The sequence below is a fragment of the Pan troglodytes genome, chromosome 1 (assembly GCF_028858775.2).
Source record: "Pan troglodytes isolate AG18354 chromosome 1, NHGRI_mPanTro3-v2.0_pri, whole genome shotgun sequence".
Classification (NCBI taxonomy): Eukaryota; Metazoa; Chordata; class Mammalia; order Primates; family Hominidae; genus Pan; species Pan troglodytes.
In genome coordinates this window covers 214,230,684-214,250,555 of record NC_072398.2, presented here as the reverse complement: position 1 = coordinate 214,250,555, position 19,872 = coordinate 214,230,684, and the positions used below count along the sequence as shown (strand labels likewise).

Sequence of the window (19,872 nt, the reverse complement as noted above, 5' to 3'; positions counted from 1 at the left end):
GGTGTGAGCCACCACACCCAGTCAACAGAACAAGCAAATCACTTAACTGCTTTGTGCCAGCCTTGCCTGGGAAGAGGGTAAATTGTGCCTTACCTGTCAGGAAGTTGTTGTGAAGATGAAGTGCCTAGCACAGTGGGCACTCAGTATGGAGAGACTTGAAGTGATGCAGCAACCACCCTTGCCCTGGGCCCTGGGAACAGTCGTGGATGGAAGAGACGAGGCCCAGCCCTCATGGTGCTCCTGGTCGGGGTGGGGTGGCAGACATCAGACCCCCCTGAGGGTGGGATGAGCTCACTGTAATCCAGCCTGTGGCCAGAGAGGCCTCTGAGGGAGGGGGATGGCCCTAAAGGATGGGCCAGGCAAAGAGAGGCCATGGGGAGAAGGGGAGCAGCATGTACAGAGGCCCTGGAGCTGGGACAAAGAATGTTCTAGAACATGGGAGATGCAGGGTGGCCAGTTTGTAAAGGGTGAGAGGGTTTCAGCTGGGATGGGCAAGAAGACCCCTAAGCTATAGCAGAGAAGTTGGGCTTGATTCTGAGGGCTGTTGGGAAAGGCAGGGATGACAGTGAGTGAGATGTGTGGGAGACCCGTGGCTTCTGCATCACTGAGCAAGTCTTCTTTCTCTTCTAGGAAGCGGGGAAGGGCTCAGCAGCCCCAGCACCTTAGAATGCAGCCCTGGGTCCCAGCCACCATCTCCAGGACCTGCCACCTCCCCGGCCTCTCCAGACCTGGACCCGGAGGCAGTGCGTGGGGCCCTCCGGGAATTCCTGCAAGAGCTGCGGAGTGCCCAGAGAGAACGGGTAAGCCTGGGTGTGCGTGGCTGGATGGGGAACCTGGAGGGCCCTGGGGAAGTTGCAGGGTGTCAGAGCAGGGGTCTTTCTTTGTTCCCCCATGTCGGGGCTACAGGACGAACTTCGGACCCAGACCAGTGCCCTGAATCGCCAGCTGGCCGAGATGGAGGCTGAGAGGGACAGCGCAACCTCGAGGGCCAGGCAGCTGCAGAAGGCGGTGGCTGAGAGTGAGGAAGGTGAGTCTGATCCTCGGGGTCCCTGTTCTCTCTCCTTTGTTTTGGGCAGTTGAGGCAGGAGCCGGGGGATTGGCCTCTGACCTTGCCGTGGCCCCCATGACCTGACTCGGGGCTGTCTCCAAGAGGTCCCTCCTTGGACAGCCTCACCTGTGTGCAGGCCCGCATACTACGAAGGGTGCAGACAGTCTGGCCCTGCACTGGGTGGAGTGCAGGCTGGACATTTTGTGACCTGGTTTGGGTCTCGGGGCTGTGCTTGGCCATGCCTGATGGGGTGGGTGGTGGCTACAGCCCGGCGCAGTGTGGATGGGCGGCTGAGCGGGGTCCAGGCGGAGCTGGCGCTGCAGGAGGAGAGTGTGCGGCGCAGTGAGCGGGAGCGCCGGGCCACACTGGACCAGGTGGCCACACTGGAGAGGAGCCTGCAGGCCACTGAGAGCGAGCTCCGGGCCAGCCAGGTGGGCAGGAGCTGAGGGCCAGCGGGGCGACGGGGAATCTGTGTACCCGAGTGAGTGTCTAACTCTTATGTGTGTCTACCTGTGTCTGTCTGCCTGAGTCTCTCTGCAATCCACTGAGGTGACCAGCCTGTGACTCTGTGAAACCATGTTCAGACTCCATCCTCTCATGTCACTTGTGGTCACTAGGCTGTAGAAAAAAGAGCTTGGTCAAGGTGCAGTAGCTCATGCCTGTAATCCTAGCACTTTGGGAGGTCGAGGCAGGTGGATCCCTTGAGCACAGGAGTTTGAGACCAGCCTGGGCAACATGGTGAAACCCCATCTCTATGAAAAATACAAAAATTAGCTGGGCATGGTGGTGTGGGCCTGTAGTCCCAGCTACTCGGGAGGCTGAGGTGGGAAGATCACTGGAGCCCGGTAGGTCGAGGCTGCAATGAGCTGTGATCATGCCACTGCACTCTAGCAAGGCAGAGTGAGACCCTGTAAAAAAGAAAAAAAAAAAGAAGAAGAAAAGAAAGAGAGCTTGGGCTTTGGGCTGTCATCTGCCTGGTTTTCATTTTCCTAATCTGTAAAAGGAGGAGCAGTGATTACCTCACAGGGTGACACACACAGGCTCTTATCACAGGTGGTACTCAGGGAGCCTCTGTTTTATGTCTCTGTAGTTCTGGGGTTTTTATGTGTGTTTGGGGGACAGCTATGTGTGCCAGTGTGTATGTGCGTCTGTCGGGCAGGAAACTCAGGCCCTGGTGGTGACAGTGCAGCCAAAGCTCCCCTCTGCCCTCCCCAGCCTGTCCCTCTATTACTGCTTCCCCCCACCACCCCCGCCCCCAAAGCCTCTGGCCTGGGGCCGAGCTTAGCTGGATTGTTGTGTCTGCGGCTTCAACCCTGGCCATGGGCCCAGCCGCAGGGGCTGCAGGAGGAGGCCAGGAACAAAGCTGGGTAGGAGCCAGAGTGGGGGCCCCAGACAGGGCAGGGCTGAGGCTCTGGGCAGGGTGGCAGAGGGGCCAGGCTCAGGATAGGGGCTGGGGAGGCTCTAATAACACCCCCTGTTGATCCACCCTGTCTCTAGGATAGTACCAGGGATGGGAGGACCCCTAGTCTGCCTTCCTGTCCCATCCCCACTCCCCAGGCCTTTTTCACTGGCTGACCCTGGGCAGGGGAGGGGGAATCACCACCTGAAACCCTAGAACAGCAGGGCCCCCTCAGAACTGTCCGGCTCAGCTCAGTTTGCACGAGTCAGTGGGGCAGGAGAAGGGCCTTGGAATCTGCATTTCTACAGCCCCTCCTCAGGGCTCCTGTGAGCACCCAGGTTGTGGTACCCTGGGACCAATCCAGTGTCCCTACTGTACAGATATGAAATGGGGCCAGAGGGCGTGAAGGGGCAGTCCTGGGTTCCTGAGCCCATTGGCCTGGGCTAAAACTGGAAGGTGGGCTCTGGGATCTTCACGTCCACTCATCCTGGGAACGCATGGGGAGACTGAGGACCCCAGAGGGTCCCAGGCCGGCCCCAGGTCACGTAGGTCACCCTTCGAGGCTGCTCCCCGCTTTCCCCCTAAGGGCCCCAGGGCGTGTGCGGGAGGGCTGCGGGGTGCACTGGACGTCTGGGCCTGAGCCCCGTGCCACCTGCAGGAGAAGATCAGCAAGATGAAGGCCAATGAGACAAAGCTGGAGGGCGACAAGCGGCGCCTGAAGGAGGTTCTGGACGCCTCCGAGAGCCGCACTGTCAAGCTGGAGCTGCAGCGGCGCTCGCTTGAGGGGGAGCTGCAGCGCAGCCGCCTGGGCCTCAGTGACCGCGAGGCCCAAGCCCAGGCCCTCCAGGATCGGGTGGATTCCCTGCAGAGACAGGTGGGCCCCTCCCCAAATCACAGCCACAGTGTTCACATGCCCTGTGCCAAGAGCTTTGTAGGCACTACGCAGTCCCCCAACAACCCTGTAAGGCAAGTATTACCCACATCCCCATTTCACAGATAGACAAATGGAGGCTGAGAGGTGATGTCATTGTCTAAGATCCCATAGCTAGTAAGAGGCAGAGCCAAAATTAGAATTCAGGACTATTTGATGACAGCATCTGCATGCATAGGAGTCATCTGGGTCAAGTTAGAGATGTAGGTTTCACTCATTTCCCTTTTTGCCTTGACTGCTAGGAAGCTTAGCTCTAACTGGAATGTTAAATAATACGGCTAGCCTTGCCTGAACACCCAACAAGGTCAAAAATAGAAAATTTTAGGGTCGTGGTGGTTTCCCTTTCTCTTCCACAGCAGAGAGGAGAGAGGAGTGAGGACAGGGAGGAGACCAGGGAGTCTGAGACAACTAGGTTGATGGCACTCTGGGCACAAGTAGTTAGCCAGCAATGGGATGGGGCCCAGGTGGCAGTAGGCTGAGCCAGCGGGAGTGCTTAGGAACACTGGGTCTCAATGATGGAGGCCCAGAGAGAAGTGGGAAGGGTGTGGATTGGGCATGCCAGGTGGAGGTCACAGTGGGAGCAGAGGTATAGAGGCCAGATGGGAACAGCCCCGATTGTTCTGGCTGTCCTCCTGCCAGGTGGCCGACAGCGAGGTGAAGGCAGGGACCCTGCAGCTGACCGTGGAGCGGCTGAACGGGGCCCTGGCCAAGGTGGAGGAAAGCGAGGGGGCCCTGCGGGACAAGGTGCGGGGCCTGACAGAGGCCCTGGCCCAGAGCAGTGCCAGCCTCAACAGCACCCGGGACAAGAACCTGCATCTGCAGAAGGCTCTGACCGCCTGTGAACATGACCGCCAAGTACTCCAGGTCTCGGGCCCAGGGTCTGGCTGGGGTGGGCCCAGTGAGAGAGTCAGCCAGTAAGAGCAGGCTTGGAGGGGGGCCCTGGTAGAGAGCCAGCCAATGGGGCAGTCAGTTGGAGCCAATGAGAGCAGGCTTTGAAGGGAGGGCGTGGGCCCAGTAGACCATCAGCCAAGGAGAAGAGGCTCTGGGTATGTCCCGTAAGAAGACAAGGCTACTAGTATAGACTTGGGGGGACCCAGGGGCAGGGTTTATTGGGGAGAGTTGGGGTCTGAGTGGGTCCCACCTTACACAGGTCAGTGGATAGGCCGTGGATGGGTTTGGTGTGCACCCCACTCTCCAGGTGAGATGACTGCCTGTTTTATGCTCTGTGGACCTGTCCAGAGGTACAGAATAGAGAGGACTCCTTAGGGCTCCCAGGCCAGCCAGGCACCATCAGCCCCTGTCCCCCAGGAACGGCTGGATGCTGCCCGGCAGGCATTATCTGAGGCACGGAAGCAGAGCAGCTCCCTGGGCGAGCAGGTGCAGACATTGCGAGGCGAGGTGGCTGACCTGGAGCTGCAGCGGGTGGAGGCCGAGGGCCAGCTACAACAGCTACGGGAGGTGAGGGCCAGGGTGTGCCCCCTCTGTCCCCAAGACTGTGAGGCCCTGGGATAGGGTGGGGACGTTCCCACCCATCTCAACCTCATCCCAAACCCTGGTGCAGCCTCCAGTAAGGAAACATGGTTCATTCAGAGCATAGTCCTGTTATACAGATGGAGAAACAGACTGAGAGAGACAGGTTTGGCTTCAGGTGACAATTCTCTGATGTGGGCCTCACCGTCGCCTGCTCTGTGAGTGGGCCAGCCTCATTGTCCCCAAGCTTCAGATAAGTACGCTCAGGCCCAGAGGGATTCGGGCCCTGCCTGGCTTCTGTTGCAGGTGCTGCGGCAGCGGCAGGAGGGTGAGGCTGCAGCCCTGAACACCGTCCAGAAGCTGCAAGACGAGCGGCGGCTGCTGCAGGAGCGCCTGGGAAGCCTGCAGCGCGCCCTGGCTCAGCTGGAAGCCGAGAAGCGGGAGGTGGAGCGCTCAGCCCTGCGGCTGGAGAAGGACCGTGTGGCCCTCAGGAGGACGCTGGACAAGGTAGGCTGCTCCCCAGGCTCTCCCCTCACTTCCTCTGGGGCCTAACCGTGGTGGATCCCACTGCACATCCCCAGGGTCTGCTGCCTCTGGTGGGGTTAGGTTATTCCATCAGGGTTCAGGAACCTGAGCCCCCTCAGTAAGCTCCTCCTGGCACCCTGATCTCCTGTGGCTCTCCTGCCTAGGTGGAGCGGGAGAAGCTTCGTAGCCATGAGGACACAGTGCGGCTGAGCGCAGAGAAGGGCCGCCTGGACCGCACCCTCACGGGGGCTGAGCTGGAGCTGGCAGAGGCGCAGAGGCAGATCCAGCAGCTGGAGGTCTGACCCCACCCAGTCCGGGACCCCAACTTCATCCCTAGTCTGAGTGCTCAGCAATCCCAGTGGAGCTGATGGCCCAGCCAGCCCAGGGCCCATAACCCCCTCCCCCAGGAGCCCTGAGCCTTCCAGTGACCCAGCGGGCCATGGAGGGAGGGGTTCTCCCTAAGGTGTACAGAAAAGACAGGAAAGGCCTGTTTGCACGTGAGCCTGTGGGTTCATGTATGTTGTGGCCATGCAGCAGTGTGAGAATCCATGTGACGATTCTTGTGTATGGAGCATGAATCTTGTGCATGGTGTGGCATGTCTAGGTATTGTGAATACGTGTTTGTGTACAGATGTTTTCATGCATGGGGGAGTTGGGCCTTTGCACATACACATGTACCTGTGTGAGTCCAGATAGGTATTTACATGCTTGCCTTTGTGCCTGTGTGTATGACGTCTGAGTGTGTGTGTGTGTGTGTGTGTGTCCATGTCCATGCACCTGCCTGAGTGGGGGTCATTGGGTGCACTCACCCTGGGCTCGCAGGCTCACTGTCAGGGCCAGCAGGATGGAAGACACACAAGGATCTCTCCTGCCTTCCCCCTCTGCACTGGCCGTGTCCCAGGGAGGTACCTGACAACCCGTCACACATGCACACACACACTCACACTGGGCCAGAACCCGGACCACAGCCCCTCCCTGCAGGCGCAGGTGGTGGTGCTGGAGCAGAGCCACAGCCCGGCCCAGCTGGAGGTGGATGCGCAGCAGCAGCAGCTGGAGCTGCAGCAGGAGGTGGAGCGGCTGCGCAGCGCCCAGGCGCAGACTGAGCGCACCCTGGAGGCTCGGGAGCGGGCCCACCGCCAGAGGGTGCGTGGGCTGGAGGAGCAGGTGTGCAGGCCCCCTTAGAAGGCTGGGCCAGGATGGATGTGTGGGGCTGGAGAAAGAGGAGAGACCCAATCAAGACCTTGTGGGTATAGGCAGTCGATGGCTCCCGTAACCGAAAAGGGTGGGGTTGGCTCTGCGCTGGTGTCAGCCAAGACCAGACCAGGGGCCACGGGATGCTCCTGGGCCCCAGGCCTCCTGCCATGGCTCTGTTCCCCCTGGCTCCATGCTCAGGGCAGCCTTCTCCCTGGGTGGCCAGGTGGCCTCAGCAGCTCCAGCCTCAGGTTCTCCCAGCAATCTGTCATCTCAGAAGACAGCAGGGGCAGAAGTCCCAAGGCTGTCCCTCACTGGCCCGCTCAGATCACATACCCCTTCCTGACCATGCCTGAGCCAGCCTTGTCGGCTGGGCAAGGCTTCTCTGCTAGGCCGGGCTGGGTCACATGTCCACCCCTTGGGTCTGGGCTGGAGCCACGCCCACCCAAGTGATGATGGGGATAAAGAATGGGGGTGGAGTTGCCCTCAAAGGTGCCCAACAGTCAGAAGACGCCCGACTCTGCTATAAGGAACAAAATGAGAAAGGCAGGACAGCCCCTGGCTCTCAGTGAGACCAGACCTTTCCTGAAACTGTGGCACTGTGTCCCTCCGGGTTCCCTGCTGCCTCCCTTTCTCTGAAGCCAGGCTGAGGGCCTGGCTGGCCTTACCTTCCCTTTCTTCCCCAGGTGTCCACACTGAAGGGCCAGCTGCAGCAGGAGCTTCGAAGGAGCTCAGCACCCTTCTCCCCACCCTCTGGCCCCCCAGAGAAATGAGCTCCTGCTGGCATCTGGAGAACACCCCTGTGCCTGGGACAGGGGAGGACCCTTCTTTTGGACAGCCCCCCCCCCCCCCAGAGCCTGGTCCCTTGGGGGCCTCAAGCTGGGGTGGGATGAGGAGGCGCTCTGCTGGCAGTGCTGAGGACGGGTACTCCAGCTCCAGGCCTGGAGAGGCTTCCCAGCAACGCCTGCAGTCCAGCCCCGCTCTTCTAGGATGAGCCACTGTAGATCATTAAAGTTCCTCCTTGAGAGGCTGAGCCGTAGCCAGGATTGGGGAGAGCCCTTGTCTCTGGTCAGCCCTGGAGCATGGGATCGTGGGAAAGAGGAGGGGGACCAGGCCCAGGGCAGGGGTCAGAGGCCCAGGCCCTGACTTCGGCTTCCCAGAGATCTCTCCGCCTTAGTTAAGAGCGTGTGTCGGGAAATTCCTCAGAGTGCTCAGAGTCCCTGTATTTTTATACCTTTTTACAATGTTAACTGTTCAGAACTGTTTTTTGTAACAAGACCTTGTTTTTTAAAAAGTTTGTACAGATGTGTCCCTTTTCTAGACAATTGGAGGAGACGGGGGGAGGGGAGACAGGTGGGGTCTGGGGCAAGAGGGATGGGGCCCTCTAGGGAGGGGTGCTTGGGGAGGCGGCAGGGAGAGCAGAGAGGCCGGTATTGGGAAGGGAACTTACCAGCCTCACAGAATGTCAGATGGGGAGGCCTCTGGGGTACTCGGTCACCCGGCCCATGGAACAGATGGGGCTGTTGAGGCCTGGGACTGGGCCCAGCCTGTGCACCTCGACTCTTTCCAGCCTATGCTTTCTTGCCCCTTTCTCTGGCCCCTCCTTAGATCCAAGCCCACCCTCGGGACAGTGACAGGCCTTCCAGGCAGCATGGCAAACAAGTGCAGGTTTGGATGTGAACGTGGGGTCTTGCCCTGGCACCGCTGAGTGATCCTGAGCAAAGCTGCTTAACCTCTTAGAGCCTCAGTTTGCTCATCTGTAAAATGGGAACCTAACCGCATAGGGTGGCTCTGGGGAAGTTCACATAGGAGGTGCTCAATCAGTGTCCGAAGGAGAAATTAACACTCATCCTCACCTGCTGGAATCCAGCTGACCGATTCAGCCACAGCACTGCCACTGACAGCTGTGGACCCGTGGGTGGGACCCTTGGGTGGGTTACTTAATGTCTCTGGGCTCAGTTTTCCCGTCTCTAAGAAGGGGATATGAATTGCATCCACCACATATGCCTGTTCAGACGGCTAAACAGGAGTGTGTGAGCCTTCACACACAGAGCCCAGGCCCCACGTGCTGGTTGGAGGGAGGTGTTATAATGGCTTGCTCGTTTTTGCCCTTTTTTTTTTTTGAAGCACAGTCTTGCTCTGTCACCCAGGCTGGAGTACAGTGGCGCGATCTCGGCTCACTGCAACCTCCGCCTCCCAGGTTGAAGCAATTCTTGTGCCTCGGCCTCCTGAGTAGCTGGAATTACAGGCACATGCCACCACGCCTGGCTAATTTTTTTTGTATTTTTACTAGAGACGGGATTTCGCCATGGCCAGGCTGGTCTCAAACTCCTGGCCTCAAGTGATCCGCCCGCCTCAGCCTCCCTAAGTGCTGGAATTATAGGTGTGAGTCCCTGTGCCCCGCTTTTTTTGCCCTCTTAATGGCACCCATCTCCCCAACTTCCCAAACAAAGGCCTTGGATGTCAGTCCGCCTGCCTTGACCCTGTGCCCCCCCACCCCATGGGCGGCCTCCCATTTTTGCTGTGTTCCTCTGGTGATGGGAACTCAATGTGCTCACCAAGCAGCCCCGGTCATCAGAAAGCTGTGTCCCTGAAGCCTTCCATCTCCCGTGCAATTCCCACAACACGCATGCGTGCGTACACTGTCATGACGCAGCGTTCTGGGCAGGGCAGAGCTGGAGCCGGCGGGTAAGGCGGTGGGGCTGGGACTGCGGAAGCACAGGGCACCTGAGCAGATCGTTCACTCCAAGGGGTCAGGAGCCTCTCAGGACAGTCCGCGTTGGGGGCACTTGGCTGGCCCCTCTGTGCTCTCCACCGAAAAAGTGACTCGATCTTTTGTAAAAACTTGTTTTTAATTTTGTATAAAATAAAGGTGGTCCATGCCCACGGGGGCTGTAGGAAAACCAAGCAGACCAGCTGGGGTGGGGGGATGTAGCCTACCTCGGGGGACTGTCTGTCCTCAAAACGGGCTGAGAAGGCCCATCAGGGGCCCAGGTCCCACAGAGAGGCCTGGGATACTCCCCCAACCCGAGGGGCAGACTGGGCAGTGGGGAGCCCCCATCGTGCCCCAGAGGTGGCCACAGGCTGAAGGAGGGGCCTGAGGCACCGCAGCCTGCAACCCCCAGGGCTGCAGTCCACTAACTTTTTACAGAAATAAAGGAACATGGGGATGGGGAAAAAAGCACCAGGTCAGGCAGGGCCCGAGGGCCCCAGATCCCAGGAGGGCCCCAGATCCCAGGAGGGCCAGGACTCAGGATGCCAGCACCACCCTAGCAGCTCCCACAGCTCCTGGCACAGGAGGCCGCCACGGATTGGCACAGGCCGCTGCTGGCCATCACGCCACATTTGGAGAACTTGTCCCGACAGAGGTCAGCTATTGGGGGCAGGAAGGAGGCAGGGTCAGGGTGGAGCTGGGTGATGGGAACCGCTGCCCCTCCCCCAACTCTGGTGATGGGAGTGTTTTGAGGATGAAAAGTAGCAGGGAGGGGAGCTCAGGGTGTCCTGGAAGTGGGCCTGGTGGATAATACGTGTTGAATAAACATCAGGTGGGTGGCTAGGTGGCCAGATAATGATGCGGGTGTGGGGACAGGGGAGGTCTTGGGGAGGTGGCCTTCCTACCTCGGAGGAGCTCCTCGTGGGCACACACTGTACGAACACAGATCTCCTTGTTAATGACGTACACACGGCGGAGGCTGCGGGGACAGGGTACGGGAGGTCTCAGCCCCACTTCCACCCAATCCCACTGGGATAGCCCAGACAGAACCTGGCACTGGAGCCCAGGAGTGGAGGAGGTCCCTGGCCCAGGCTCAACCACAGAACTGAGCTCAACTTAAGGACTCACTATCTTTCCTCCAACTCCCACCTTGGCTGGCCAGAGCTGTCCCCTGTGCCCTCTAGCCCCCCATGCTCCGGAATCCTCCCGACAGCTGCCCATCTGTGCTCACCTGTAGAAGCAGACCTCGTTGAGACACTGTTTGCAAGGCCTGTGTATGGAGTAGAGGCGGGTGCACGGGTACTGTTCCTCACGGCAGTCTGGTGACAGGTGGGGTCAGACTAGGAGCCCAGAGTCGGGGGGCGGCCCCCAGCCTCACCCACCTGAGGCTGGCTCACAGGGCCTAGTCCCCCCTGTACCTTCAGGCCCCGTGCAGACACCCATACCTACACATGCCCACATAGACCCACGCAGCATTGTCAGACTTCCCAGGGCTGTAATATTCATGTATCAATTCACAACCGCACTTACTATAGAAGCCTAAGTTCAAACAGAAATTTGCACCCACCCATGCATCGCCACAAAAGCCCATACCAACTCCCGAGCAGACGTGCCCACGCTCACAGAAGCCCACATAGGAGCGCTCACACCAACCCACACAAGGGTGAGCGCACGGATTCTCCTGCACACACACACACCTTGTTCTTTCAAGCTCTCAGCTAGGGCAGCCGGAGGGCACCGCTCAGCCAGCCTGCGCTCCCTGGCCCTTCCTCGCCTCCACATGTGCACCACCCAGTCTCTCTGGCTGGCAGGAAGCCCCCAGCACACTCCCTGCCCCTCCCAGTATCTGTGAGGTCAGGGGCCTTCCTAGGCTGCCAATTTAGCCTCCAGCCAGGCACGCTGGGGACAGGTGGGACCTCCTGGAGCTGCCTGGGGGGCCTGGTGATGCCAGCCTACGGCAGTCATACTGCCCACACTGCCAAGAGCCCACATGGGCAAGGGCCAAAGACCTCCAGCCCACCAGCACCACCCCCTACTCCACCCCAACTTCAGGCCGTGCCTCCATTTTTCCAGCTGTCAAGAAAGCCCTTACCAAGAGGCCCAGGCTCTGTGGGCTCCAGCTCTGCATTTCCTGGTTCTGGTGTGGAGAGAGAGGTAGGCAGACATCACTGGAAGGGGTCTCTTCAGGGCAAGGGGAGTCACCTCTCCCAGCCCTGGCAGACCCCCACTCCCAGGGTTGACAGGGTGGGGAGGGGTGAGGCAGGAGCTGAGACAGGGGTGGGAGCAGGGTCTGGGGCCTACCTGGGGTTGGGGCTGGGATGACTTTCTGTTGGACTTGCTGCTGGGACTGGAACTGTTCCTCGGAGGGCCGAGAAGTCACCTCTGCAGCCAGGGGAGGATAAGGGGGTCTGCTCCCTCTACCCTTCCCAGGGGGTCTCCCCACCCCAGCTGCCGGCCCGTCCTATCCTACCCCTAGCCCGTTACCTTGATAATCATAGTAGTCTGGGTTGTCTGCAAACAAAGATGAAAGTGGAATTGGTGGGAGTAAGGCTAATCCCCCAGCCCCTGGGGCAAACAAGTTCCCTCCTGAGCCAGGGACCAACCCCCAGAGTTCCCATCAGCGTGTCCAGTGCGGTCCCTGGCTGAGCCAGGCACATCTGAGCAGCCAGACCTCGGTGACCCGGCAAGGCCCTTACCGATCTGGTCGTTATAGTGGGTGTACTGGACGTGGTCAGGGAACGGCGGCAGCGGGTCCAGGTCATACTGGCCCTGAGCCAGCAAGCCTGCTGTGGGGAGGCAAAGCATGTAGGGTACCCCATCGGGAGGGGCAACAGGGGCCCGAGGCGCTTCTGGAGAGTGGAGGCAGGGGTCACAAGGTCAGGCCTGTAAGAGCCTAGGACCCTACAAGCAGATTCCTAGAGGATCCAGACTCTTCTTCGATGGTAAAGAGCCTTCCCCACCCTGGTCGTGGGTCACCTCCCTGACCTTACCCTGCCCCTTCCTGTTGCTGGCCTCCTGGCTGCTCCTAGGACTCCACGTGCTCCTGCCTCCCTCAGAGCCTTTGCACCTGACGCTCCCTGGGCCTGTGAGGCCTGCTCAGCTCCTTCAGGTCTTCCCTGGAATTTCAGCTGTGCCAAGATGCCACCCCACCTCCAGCCCACCAGCCCTCCTGCTGATTTCTGTCCAGCACTCAGCACATGCTGGAGTTTCTCATGTCTGCTTGTTTCCTATTTGTCTCCCTTCCCTGGACTGGCAGCATGATGAGGAGCAACGATGTGTCTGCCTGGTTCATCGCTGAATCCCCAGGGCCTAGCCCAGCACTTGGCACGTGGTAGGGACTCAACACATTGCTGCTGAATGAATGAATGTTGGCCCTGCTAGGACTTTTGTGGTCCTCATTGATTCTCCTCATTTGGCCAGTAGGGACCCCCACAAGGTCAGGACTGTATAGAGCAGAAGGGCCCTGAATGGATCTAGAACTCAAGCATCCAGACTCCCTGCCTTGGGTGCCCCTGCACCTGCACCTGCACATCAGCTCCCAGAGAGGCCTTGTGCCTTGTGCCCACGGAGTCCTTGTGCCTGGGACGTGCCCTCCAGAACCCTGCCTGCCTGCTGCTGTGGAAGGCTGGGGGAAGGGCCAGGAGCTGCCTCCAGATGCTGCCAGGGTTGGCTGGTCCAGTCTGTGGTCCAAGCAGGCAGAAGGCCCTGGGAGCTGGGGAGCTGAGTTCTGGTCATAAGTCGTGACAAAGGCTCACTATGAATTCCCCCTACTAACCCTACTCCTCAGCCCCACATAAGGGGAGCTACCCCCTGCCCCAGGAGCCACTTACCAGGCAGGAATAGCAGGAAGAGGTAGGCAGCTCTCATGGCAACAAAGAGGCAGGCCGGGGTGGTGTCAGAGAGGACAGCTGGGGAAAGACCGGTGGGAGAGCTCTACCCAGGGCCACACCCAGGATAGCAGAGCTCACCTTTGATCCCCTGATTTCGCCCTGGAGAAGGTGGCACCCAGAATAGAAGCCAGGCATGGGAGGGCTGGAGTGGAGGGACATCCCAGTCCCTGCTGGCCCACCCAGGTGTTCAGGTCACAAGGGACAAGGCCTCCAACCCAGCTCCAGGGCTGATCCTGACAAGCAAACCCCGTGTAGTGGGTGTACTTGATGTGGTCAGGGAAGGGCGGACCCTGCCCTGCTCACTAAGGGGACATTCCTAATGTGCTCCCAGCCCAGGCCATTCTGTCCTCACCCACACCCGTGCTCAGCCCTCTGGCCCAGTGGCTCCCTGGGTGTCCAAGGCACTGACTGCGTGAATCACTGAACCCAGGCCCATCCTTGGGACCCCAGCCCTGGCCAGCCGGCATCACCGCCTGAACTCAGCAGCTTCTGCCAAGCCCACCACGTGCTCCCAATTAGCCCCTGGGCCCTAAGCATCCTGCTCAGCAGGAAACCACATACACATGGGCCTGCCCGGCCCCCAGAGCGGCCAGGCCGGGCAGGGCTCCCAGCTCCCAGAAGACTCCTCTCCTGCCAGGCCTCCAGGCCTCGCAAGACCTGGCTGTGTGCATCACAGGCTCACGAGACCCGGGCTATTTGCAGCAGCAGGAAGCACTAGAGTGAAGCCTGAGGGAGCTCCTCTGGATCCCAGAAAGGCAGCACTGAAGGGGCCGTGACATCACCCAGGCTGGGGGTTCTGCACCCCCTGACACTGTAGGCAAGTGTGTGTGTCATTTGGAGGGAGAGGGCATGGGGTCCGTGGCTTTCATCAGGCTCCTGACATTCAAGAGCCCAGCCTCCAGTCCTGGCTACACGGTGGGACTTGGGGGAGCCTCCGGTTCCCCACATCCAGCCCCAGCTCAGTGGAGGGCCACCTCAGGTCCGTCAGCCTTCTGTAGGGAGGGCTGCGAGGGCGGGGTCCATCCAGGAGGGCCCCTCCCGGCTGCAACCCAGGAAGTCCTTTCAGAGAGCTAGCTGGAAACCCCAACTTTGGTCTATTTTCCCCACTGGGAATCCAGGGAGAGGGGAGGGAAAGGGGAGAAAGCAGGAGGTCTTTCCCTCCTTCCTCTCAATCCTGAGGCCTCCCTGACCCCCTGGCCCCTCTCATGCATTAGGCACCTCACTAAGGTGGAGTGGGAGCCGGGAGACGAAGCTCAGGACCAAGCTGCCCCAGAGGCGAGGGATAGCTGGCTCCCCACACCCCATTCTGAAAACCCTTGACCTCCTCATGGGAGGGGGATGAAAAGACCCAGAGAGCCTTCCTTGCCCTTCTCCCCATCCGTCAGGTCGGTCGGAGCCCCCGCTGCTCAGCAGAAGGCGCTGAATTGGGGCAAGAGGGGTTGCAAGGTGTTGGGGGATGCCTGTCGGTACCCTGCGGGGAGTCTTCCTCCCCTAGGACTGGCCCCCGAACCCAGGCTTATTGGGGGAAGGAGGCCCACGGGCTAGCGGGGAGGCAGGAAAGAGGGAAGTCAGTGTGGAGTTCATGAACTCCTCCCACGGGACCACATCTCCGAGCTCTTCTAGACGAAGGGGTTTTGGGGCGTGCGGGAGGCCAGGACCTGCCTGGGAGGCTGCCCCACCCCCACCTCTGGCCTCTTCCACAGCTGCGGCCTCCCCCACCCCCGACTCCCCTGCGTCCTGGGAGGTGGGGGACAGGGGGCCCCGACGCTCGCTCAGACATCAGACGGAGGGAGGGCTCTGCCGGCTCCAGAGCCGGGCTCGGGGGGAGGGGTCCCGGCGGGAGAAACCCAGATGTTGCAGCGCCGCACAGCTGGGAACAATCAGCCGCGGAAACTTGCTCCGCGCGCCCTCGCGCTCCCGTCTCTGATCTCTCTTTGTCTCTCTGCGTCTCTGTCTCGGCCATTCCCACCGGGGGCCCCCCCACCCCACCCGCCACATTCCAACCTCCCCGGGAGAACAAAAGATGTCCCATCCCCCGACGACCTCACCTCTGGCTCCCCCCAAACTCGGGCTCCCCGCCCTTCCCAATTCGCTTTCTCTCTGCAGAGCAACCCCAAACTTTCCAGGTGCCCCCTTGGCGTCCGCTCTGAAGGCGCGGGGTTCAGGAACCTCCGCGGCTGCCCCAGGATCGGGGACCCAGAGAGCCTGGCACCCTCGCCCCCGCGCCGGGGGACCCGCCGACGCCCCTGACCGCCCCCCGGGGCCCCCAAGCGCCAGGCCCGCGCCTACCTGTCCGGGTCACTCCGCCGCCCGCTCCGAGTCCGCCCGCCGGAGCCGCCCCTTGGCCCGCTCCGAGTCCCCCTCCGGGCCCCCGACGGGGCTGGCGCCCGCCCTCCAGCCCCGGAGCCGCTGGGTCCTAACGCGAGCTTCCCGCATGGGCCGCCACGCCGTGCCCTCGGGGTTCCATCTCCTGGGTGGGGGGTGTCCCCGGGGTAGAGGCGCCCGGGGCCGTCCTCACGTCTGTGCAAAGCTTCCTCCTCCTCACAGCTGCTCCTCACTCGACGTCGACGGGGTGAGGGGGGTGAGGTGGGCAAGTGTAGGTGTGTTGCCCATTTCACAGAGGAGGAAATCAAGCCTCCCAAAGTGACTCACCCTAGGCCCCTCAGCCAGAAAGTAAGCCTCGCTCTCCCTCTGCCTTCTCCCAGCTTCCAGGACACTCTCCTGCCTTGGTTTTCCTTCTGCCTCTCCAGCCAAGCCTGCTGCGTCTCTCAGGCCCGCACCCTCCTCTCCTACACTGCTGAGCTCTGGGCCATGGCTGGCTTCCACAACCAGCCGTTCTTTCTTTCCTTTTCTAGAGACAGGGTCTTGCTGTGTTGCCCAGGCTCGTCTGGAACTTCTGGCCTCGAAATTTTGGCCTCAAGCATTCCTCCTGTCTCATCCTCCTGGGCTGTTGGGATTACAGGCATGAGTCCCTGCCCCCGGCCATAACCAGCACCTCTTTCAGCCCTGACCCAGCCTGTGTGTCCCACAAATGTCCTCAAGATGCATCAGCTTCAACAAGCATCCAAGTCCAAATTCACGACCTCCTAACTCTCCCCCAGACCTGGCCCTCCAGGGTTCCCAGTCCCCCATTGGCCCCCCAGCCTTCCATTACCCAGGCTTCCTCCCCTGCCCTTAGCCCTGCATCTAATCCAGCACCCACCCGTGAATGCTACCTGAAAAATTTCTTTTGTGACTCCGTTCACTGCTCCCACCCTGGCCTAAGCCACTGTGAGACCAAGTTGCAATCCCAAGAAACCGCATTTGCTCTTTCTGCTTGTCAGAAGCTGACAAAGCCCTGACTCAGTGACTGGGGGCAGCCCAACGGAAGGATGCCTTGAAGATGGCAGGCAGGGCAGAACACAGGCTCCCACGCCTCTTGCCTGAATCACTGCACTGTTAGAAAATATAAGTTAAATGATCCTGGCTGGGCCTTTTCCTGTACATAAGATAGCACCTGACAGGATTGATGATTATGCCTCTATAATCTATATAACTAGGTGCATCCTCGAACCCAAACCTTGGCGAGATTTGCACTAGTGTAGCTTCTGAAGACATTTGATGTAAATTTTTCTTCTTCTTTTTTTAATGAGACTGGGTCTCGCTCTGTCATCCAGGCTGGAGTGCAGTGGCACCGTCACAGCTCACCTCTTGGGCTCAAGTGATCCTTCCACCTCAGCCTCCCAAGTAGCTGGGACTACAGGCAAGAGCCACCATGCCTGGCTAATTTTTTTTTTTTTTTTTTTTTTTTTGTATTTTTTGTAGAGAAGGGGTTTTGCCGTGTTGCCCAGTCTGGTCTCAAACTCCTGAGCTCAAGCAATCCACCCGCCTCAGCCTCCAAAAGTGCTGGGATTACAGACGTGAGCCACCGTGCCTGACCATAGCTTCTGAGCACACGCAGAACCGCCTGCCTCTGTATCTAAACTGTGGGCTGAAATGCTGCTTTGGCGCAGTCTAACAGAAACTCTCTGAAACCCTCTCCCAGGGTGCAGTCCTCAGTAAGACTCAATAAAACTAACTTTAATTTTTTCAATGGCTGATTTTTTTTTTTTTTCGAAATGGAGTTTAACTCTGTTGCCCAGGCTGGAGTGCAGTGGTGTGACCTCGGCTCCCTGTAACCTCCACCTCCCGGGTTCAAGAGATTCTCCCACCCCAGCCTCTCGAGTAGCTGGGATTACAGGCACATGCCACCATGCCAGGCTAATTTTTGCTTTTTTTTTTTTTTTGAGTAGAGACAGGGTTTCACCATGTTGGCCAGGCTCCTGACCTTAGCTGATCCGCCTGCCTTGGGTTCCCAAAGTGCTGGGATTATAGGCGTGAGCCACTGTGCCTGGCCAAAAGGTGGATTTTTTCTTTTTCTTTTTTTTTTGAGACGGGGTCTTGCTATCTCCCAGGCTGGAGTGCAGTGGTGCGTCCTCAACTCACTGCAACCTCTGCCTCCTGGGTTCAAGTGATTCTCATGCCTCAGCCTCCGGAGTAGCGGGGACTACAGGCACCCGCCACCATGCCTGGCTATTTTTTCTTTTTTTAAATTTCTCGTAGAGACGAGGCTTCGCCATGTTGTCCAGGCTCGTCTCGTACTCCTGACTTCAGCTGATCCACCCACCTCGGCCTCCCAAAGTGCTGGAATTACAGGCGTGAGCCACTGCGCCTGGTCAAAAGGCTGATTTCTTATTTAGTTGACACCACCATCATTTGCCTGGGCTCTGCAATAGCCTCCACTCTGGGCTCTCCCACGTGGGTCCTGCCTCCCTCACCCCCGCAGATCGTGCCCCTTCTACTGATCGCGTTTCACTCAGGTTAGAGGCTCAACTCTCCTGTGGCTTCCAGGGCCCCGGCCCTTTATGGCAGCCTGGCTCTGCCTCCTCTTCCTCCTCCAGCCACTGGCCTTTGGGGGTTTTCTCCCAAACCCCTCTCCCTCCCACACTGAGGCGTTTTTTCCTCCCGAGCACTGGCTGAGGTCTCCTCCATGGGGTCACAGATCAAACCCTCCCTTCCTCAGAGGGGCCTTCCCTTTTTCCTTTTTTTGTGCTTTCTAGCTTTACTGCTTGCAGTTGTCTTGTTGGCCTATGTCTGTGACCATCTGAGCCCTGTCCCTCTTCCCGATGAGACTGTCATCTTGCCCCGTGAAGGCCGGGACCAAGGCTGTTTTTGCTCATCTTCAGTTTTGCTCATTAAGTTCAGAGCCCGGCTCAGAGCAGCAGTTCAGCAAACATTTGTGGAATGAATGAGTGAACTGTACACTAAACTCTTCCCGGAGAGGCTGGCTGGGGGTGCAGATCCTCTGCCTGAGGGGCAGCCTTCAGCCCTGCCCAGGAGCCTAGGCCTGAGGCGGGAGTGAGAGTTGTAGGGGCTGCGGGCTGGGAGGAGATGAGGATGGCCCCTGATTCAGACCCTTGCCATCTGATCTCTTCATCGCCAGTCATTCCCCCACCTCCCTTAGACTCTGAGTCTTAGGGAGGGAGTAAATATGCCCTGTGCCTCCTTCATTCCTATGCCCCGCCCCCCAGTGTCTATTGCAGTGCAGCAGAGACTTTTGTCACCTGGAGAGAGGTGGGCCCTCAGGCCAGGCCAGCCCAGCCCTCTCTGCCTGCCCTTAGACCCCACTGCTGCCAGGAGCAATCCCACTGGCAAAAGAGAGGAACTCACCCAGCAGAAATGCTGTCCCCTACCCTTGAAAAAAGGAGGGAGGTTGGGTGCAGTGGCTCACACCTGTAATCTCAGCAGTTTAGGAGACCAAGGCGGGTGGACCGCTTGAGCCCAGGGGTTTGAGACCAGCCTGGACAGCATGGCAAAACCCCATCTCTACAAAAAACACAAAAATTAGCTGGGTGTGGTGGTGCTGGCCTATAGTCCCAGCTACTTAGGAGGTTGAGGTAGGAGGATCACCTGAGCCTGGGGAGGTAGAGGCTGCAGTGAGCCACGATTGCACCACTGCACTCCAGCCTGGGCAACAAAGCAAGACCCTGTCTAAAAAAAAAAAAAAGAAAAGAAAAGAAAAACTGGGAAACTGAGGGGCTAAAGCTGCCAATTCGTGTCCTGGCTCCCAGGTCCTCTCTGCTGCTTCTACCCATTCCCCTGGCTGTTTCTTTGGGCAGGGGAGGGGATGGGGCTGTGGTTGCTGTGCTCCCACTATGTCTTTGGAGATGTGCTCCTTCCCTGCCAGGCTTTCACGCTGGATGGTGAACTGCTCGCAGGGTTAGACCATGTTTTTGTCCCGTTTTATTCAGTTTGTTGAGTTAGTCCTGGTGCCTGGCACACACCTGTCCAATAGATTCATGAATAATCAGCTAAGGGTAGAGGAGGGATTTGAACCCAGGCCTCTCTGTGGCTTCCTCTTAAACAGCATCTACCACCCTGAACCGTCGCTGGCTGGCAACACAGTGCCAGGAGCAGAGGTCCACTGTGATGTGCCTCCTGGCAGGACTTACATCCTCACACCCACATCCCTTCTCTCCAGCATGATTCAACGTTTTCTCAGCCCCTACTCTGGCAGGCCTGGGGATAGCACCAGGGGTTCCAGGAATGAGGTTGGCCAGGGCTTTTGGAAGGCAGGAAACAGCCGGTCTTTCCTGTTCTCCCCTGCCCAGATGAGCCAGACGGCCAAGCTGCCTCTCCAGAGCAGAGGGGCTTGGCCAGGGGCCCGCTGGTGAGATGAGCTCAGAG

The 19,872-nt window shown here is 59.2% G+C and overlaps 2 protein-coding genes and 1 long non-coding RNA gene across 6 annotated transcripts in view; 2 read left to right on the top strand and 1 right to left on the bottom strand.

The window, feature by feature from the left end:
• CROCC (ciliary rootlet coiled-coil, rootletin) overlaps positions 1 to 7,861 on the top strand; it is a 56,712-nt gene extending 48,851 nt beyond the window's left edge. For 2 of the 3 annotated variants that reach the window (XM_513109.7, XM_009449179.5), the window contains exons 28-37: positions 631 to 800; positions 907 to 1,027; positions 1,316 to 1,479; positions 3,106 to 3,321; positions 4,018 to 4,242; positions 4,687 to 4,836; positions 5,155 to 5,355; positions 5,538 to 5,669; positions 6,355 to 6,537; positions 7,251 to 7,861. In XM_513109.7, coding sequence (XP_513109.5) covers positions 631 to 800; positions 907 to 1,027; positions 1,316 to 1,479; positions 3,106 to 3,321; positions 4,018 to 4,242; positions 4,687 to 4,836; positions 5,155 to 5,355; positions 5,538 to 5,669; positions 6,355 to 6,537; positions 7,251 to 7,337 — 1,649 coding nt within the window. In that variant the 3' untranslated portion in view covers positions 7,338 to 7,861. The remainder of the gene's footprint in view (positions 1 to 630; positions 801 to 906; positions 1,028 to 1,315; positions 1,480 to 3,105; positions 3,322 to 4,017; positions 4,243 to 4,686; positions 4,837 to 5,154; positions 5,356 to 5,537; positions 5,670 to 6,354; positions 6,538 to 7,250) is intronic. The other variant, XM_016954892.4, reaches the window with a different exon arrangement.
• Positions 7,862 to 9,397: 1,536 nt separating this feature from the next.
• Positions 9,398 to 15,566, bottom strand: MFAP2 (microfibril associated protein 2). Of its 2 annotated transcripts, none has more exons than XM_016954941.3 (9): positions 15,457 to 15,566; positions 13,108 to 13,185; positions 11,974 to 12,063; positions 11,762 to 11,788; positions 11,579 to 11,659; positions 11,370 to 11,414; positions 10,509 to 10,596; positions 10,183 to 10,256; positions 9,398 to 9,937 (listed from the first exon to the last, which is right to left on the bottom strand). In XM_016954941.3, exons 2-9 carry the CDS (start codon positions 13,142 to 13,144, stop codon positions 9,834 to 9,836), a joined length of 546 nt encoding a protein of 181 aa, XP_016810430.1. In that variant the 5' UTR covers positions 13,145 to 13,185; positions 15,457 to 15,566; the 3' UTR covers positions 9,398 to 9,833. The 2 variants fall into 2 exon arrangements, with proteins under 2 accessions (XP_016810430.1, XP_016810436.1); XM_016954947.3 differs by having other exon boundaries at positions 11,974 to 12,060; positions 15,457 to 15,542.
• LOC107975073 (uncharacterized) lies at positions 11,159 to 12,660 on the top strand. The gene is made up of 2 exons (XR_001718285.4): positions 11,159 to 11,431; positions 12,534 to 12,660. It is a non-coding gene; the product is annotated as an uncharacterized LOC107975073 (long non-coding RNA).
• Positions 15,567 to 19,872: the final 4,306 nt, after the last annotated feature.

Bases quoted from the DNA above. Each gene is read 5' to 3' on its own strand.
- MFAP2 (XM_016954941.3), bottom strand. From the start codon at position 13,144: ATGAGAGCTGCCTACCTCTTCCTGCTATTCCTGCCTG. The intron at 12,064-13,107 runs GTAAGTGGCTCC...GCCTCCCCACAG, and splicing joins CTTCCTGCTATTCCTGCCTG to CAGGCTTGCTGGCTCAGGGC. The intron at 10,257-10,508 runs GTGAGCACAGAT...CTGTCCCCGCAG, and splicing joins AACGAGGTCTGCTTCTACAG to CCTCCGCCGTGTGTACGTCA.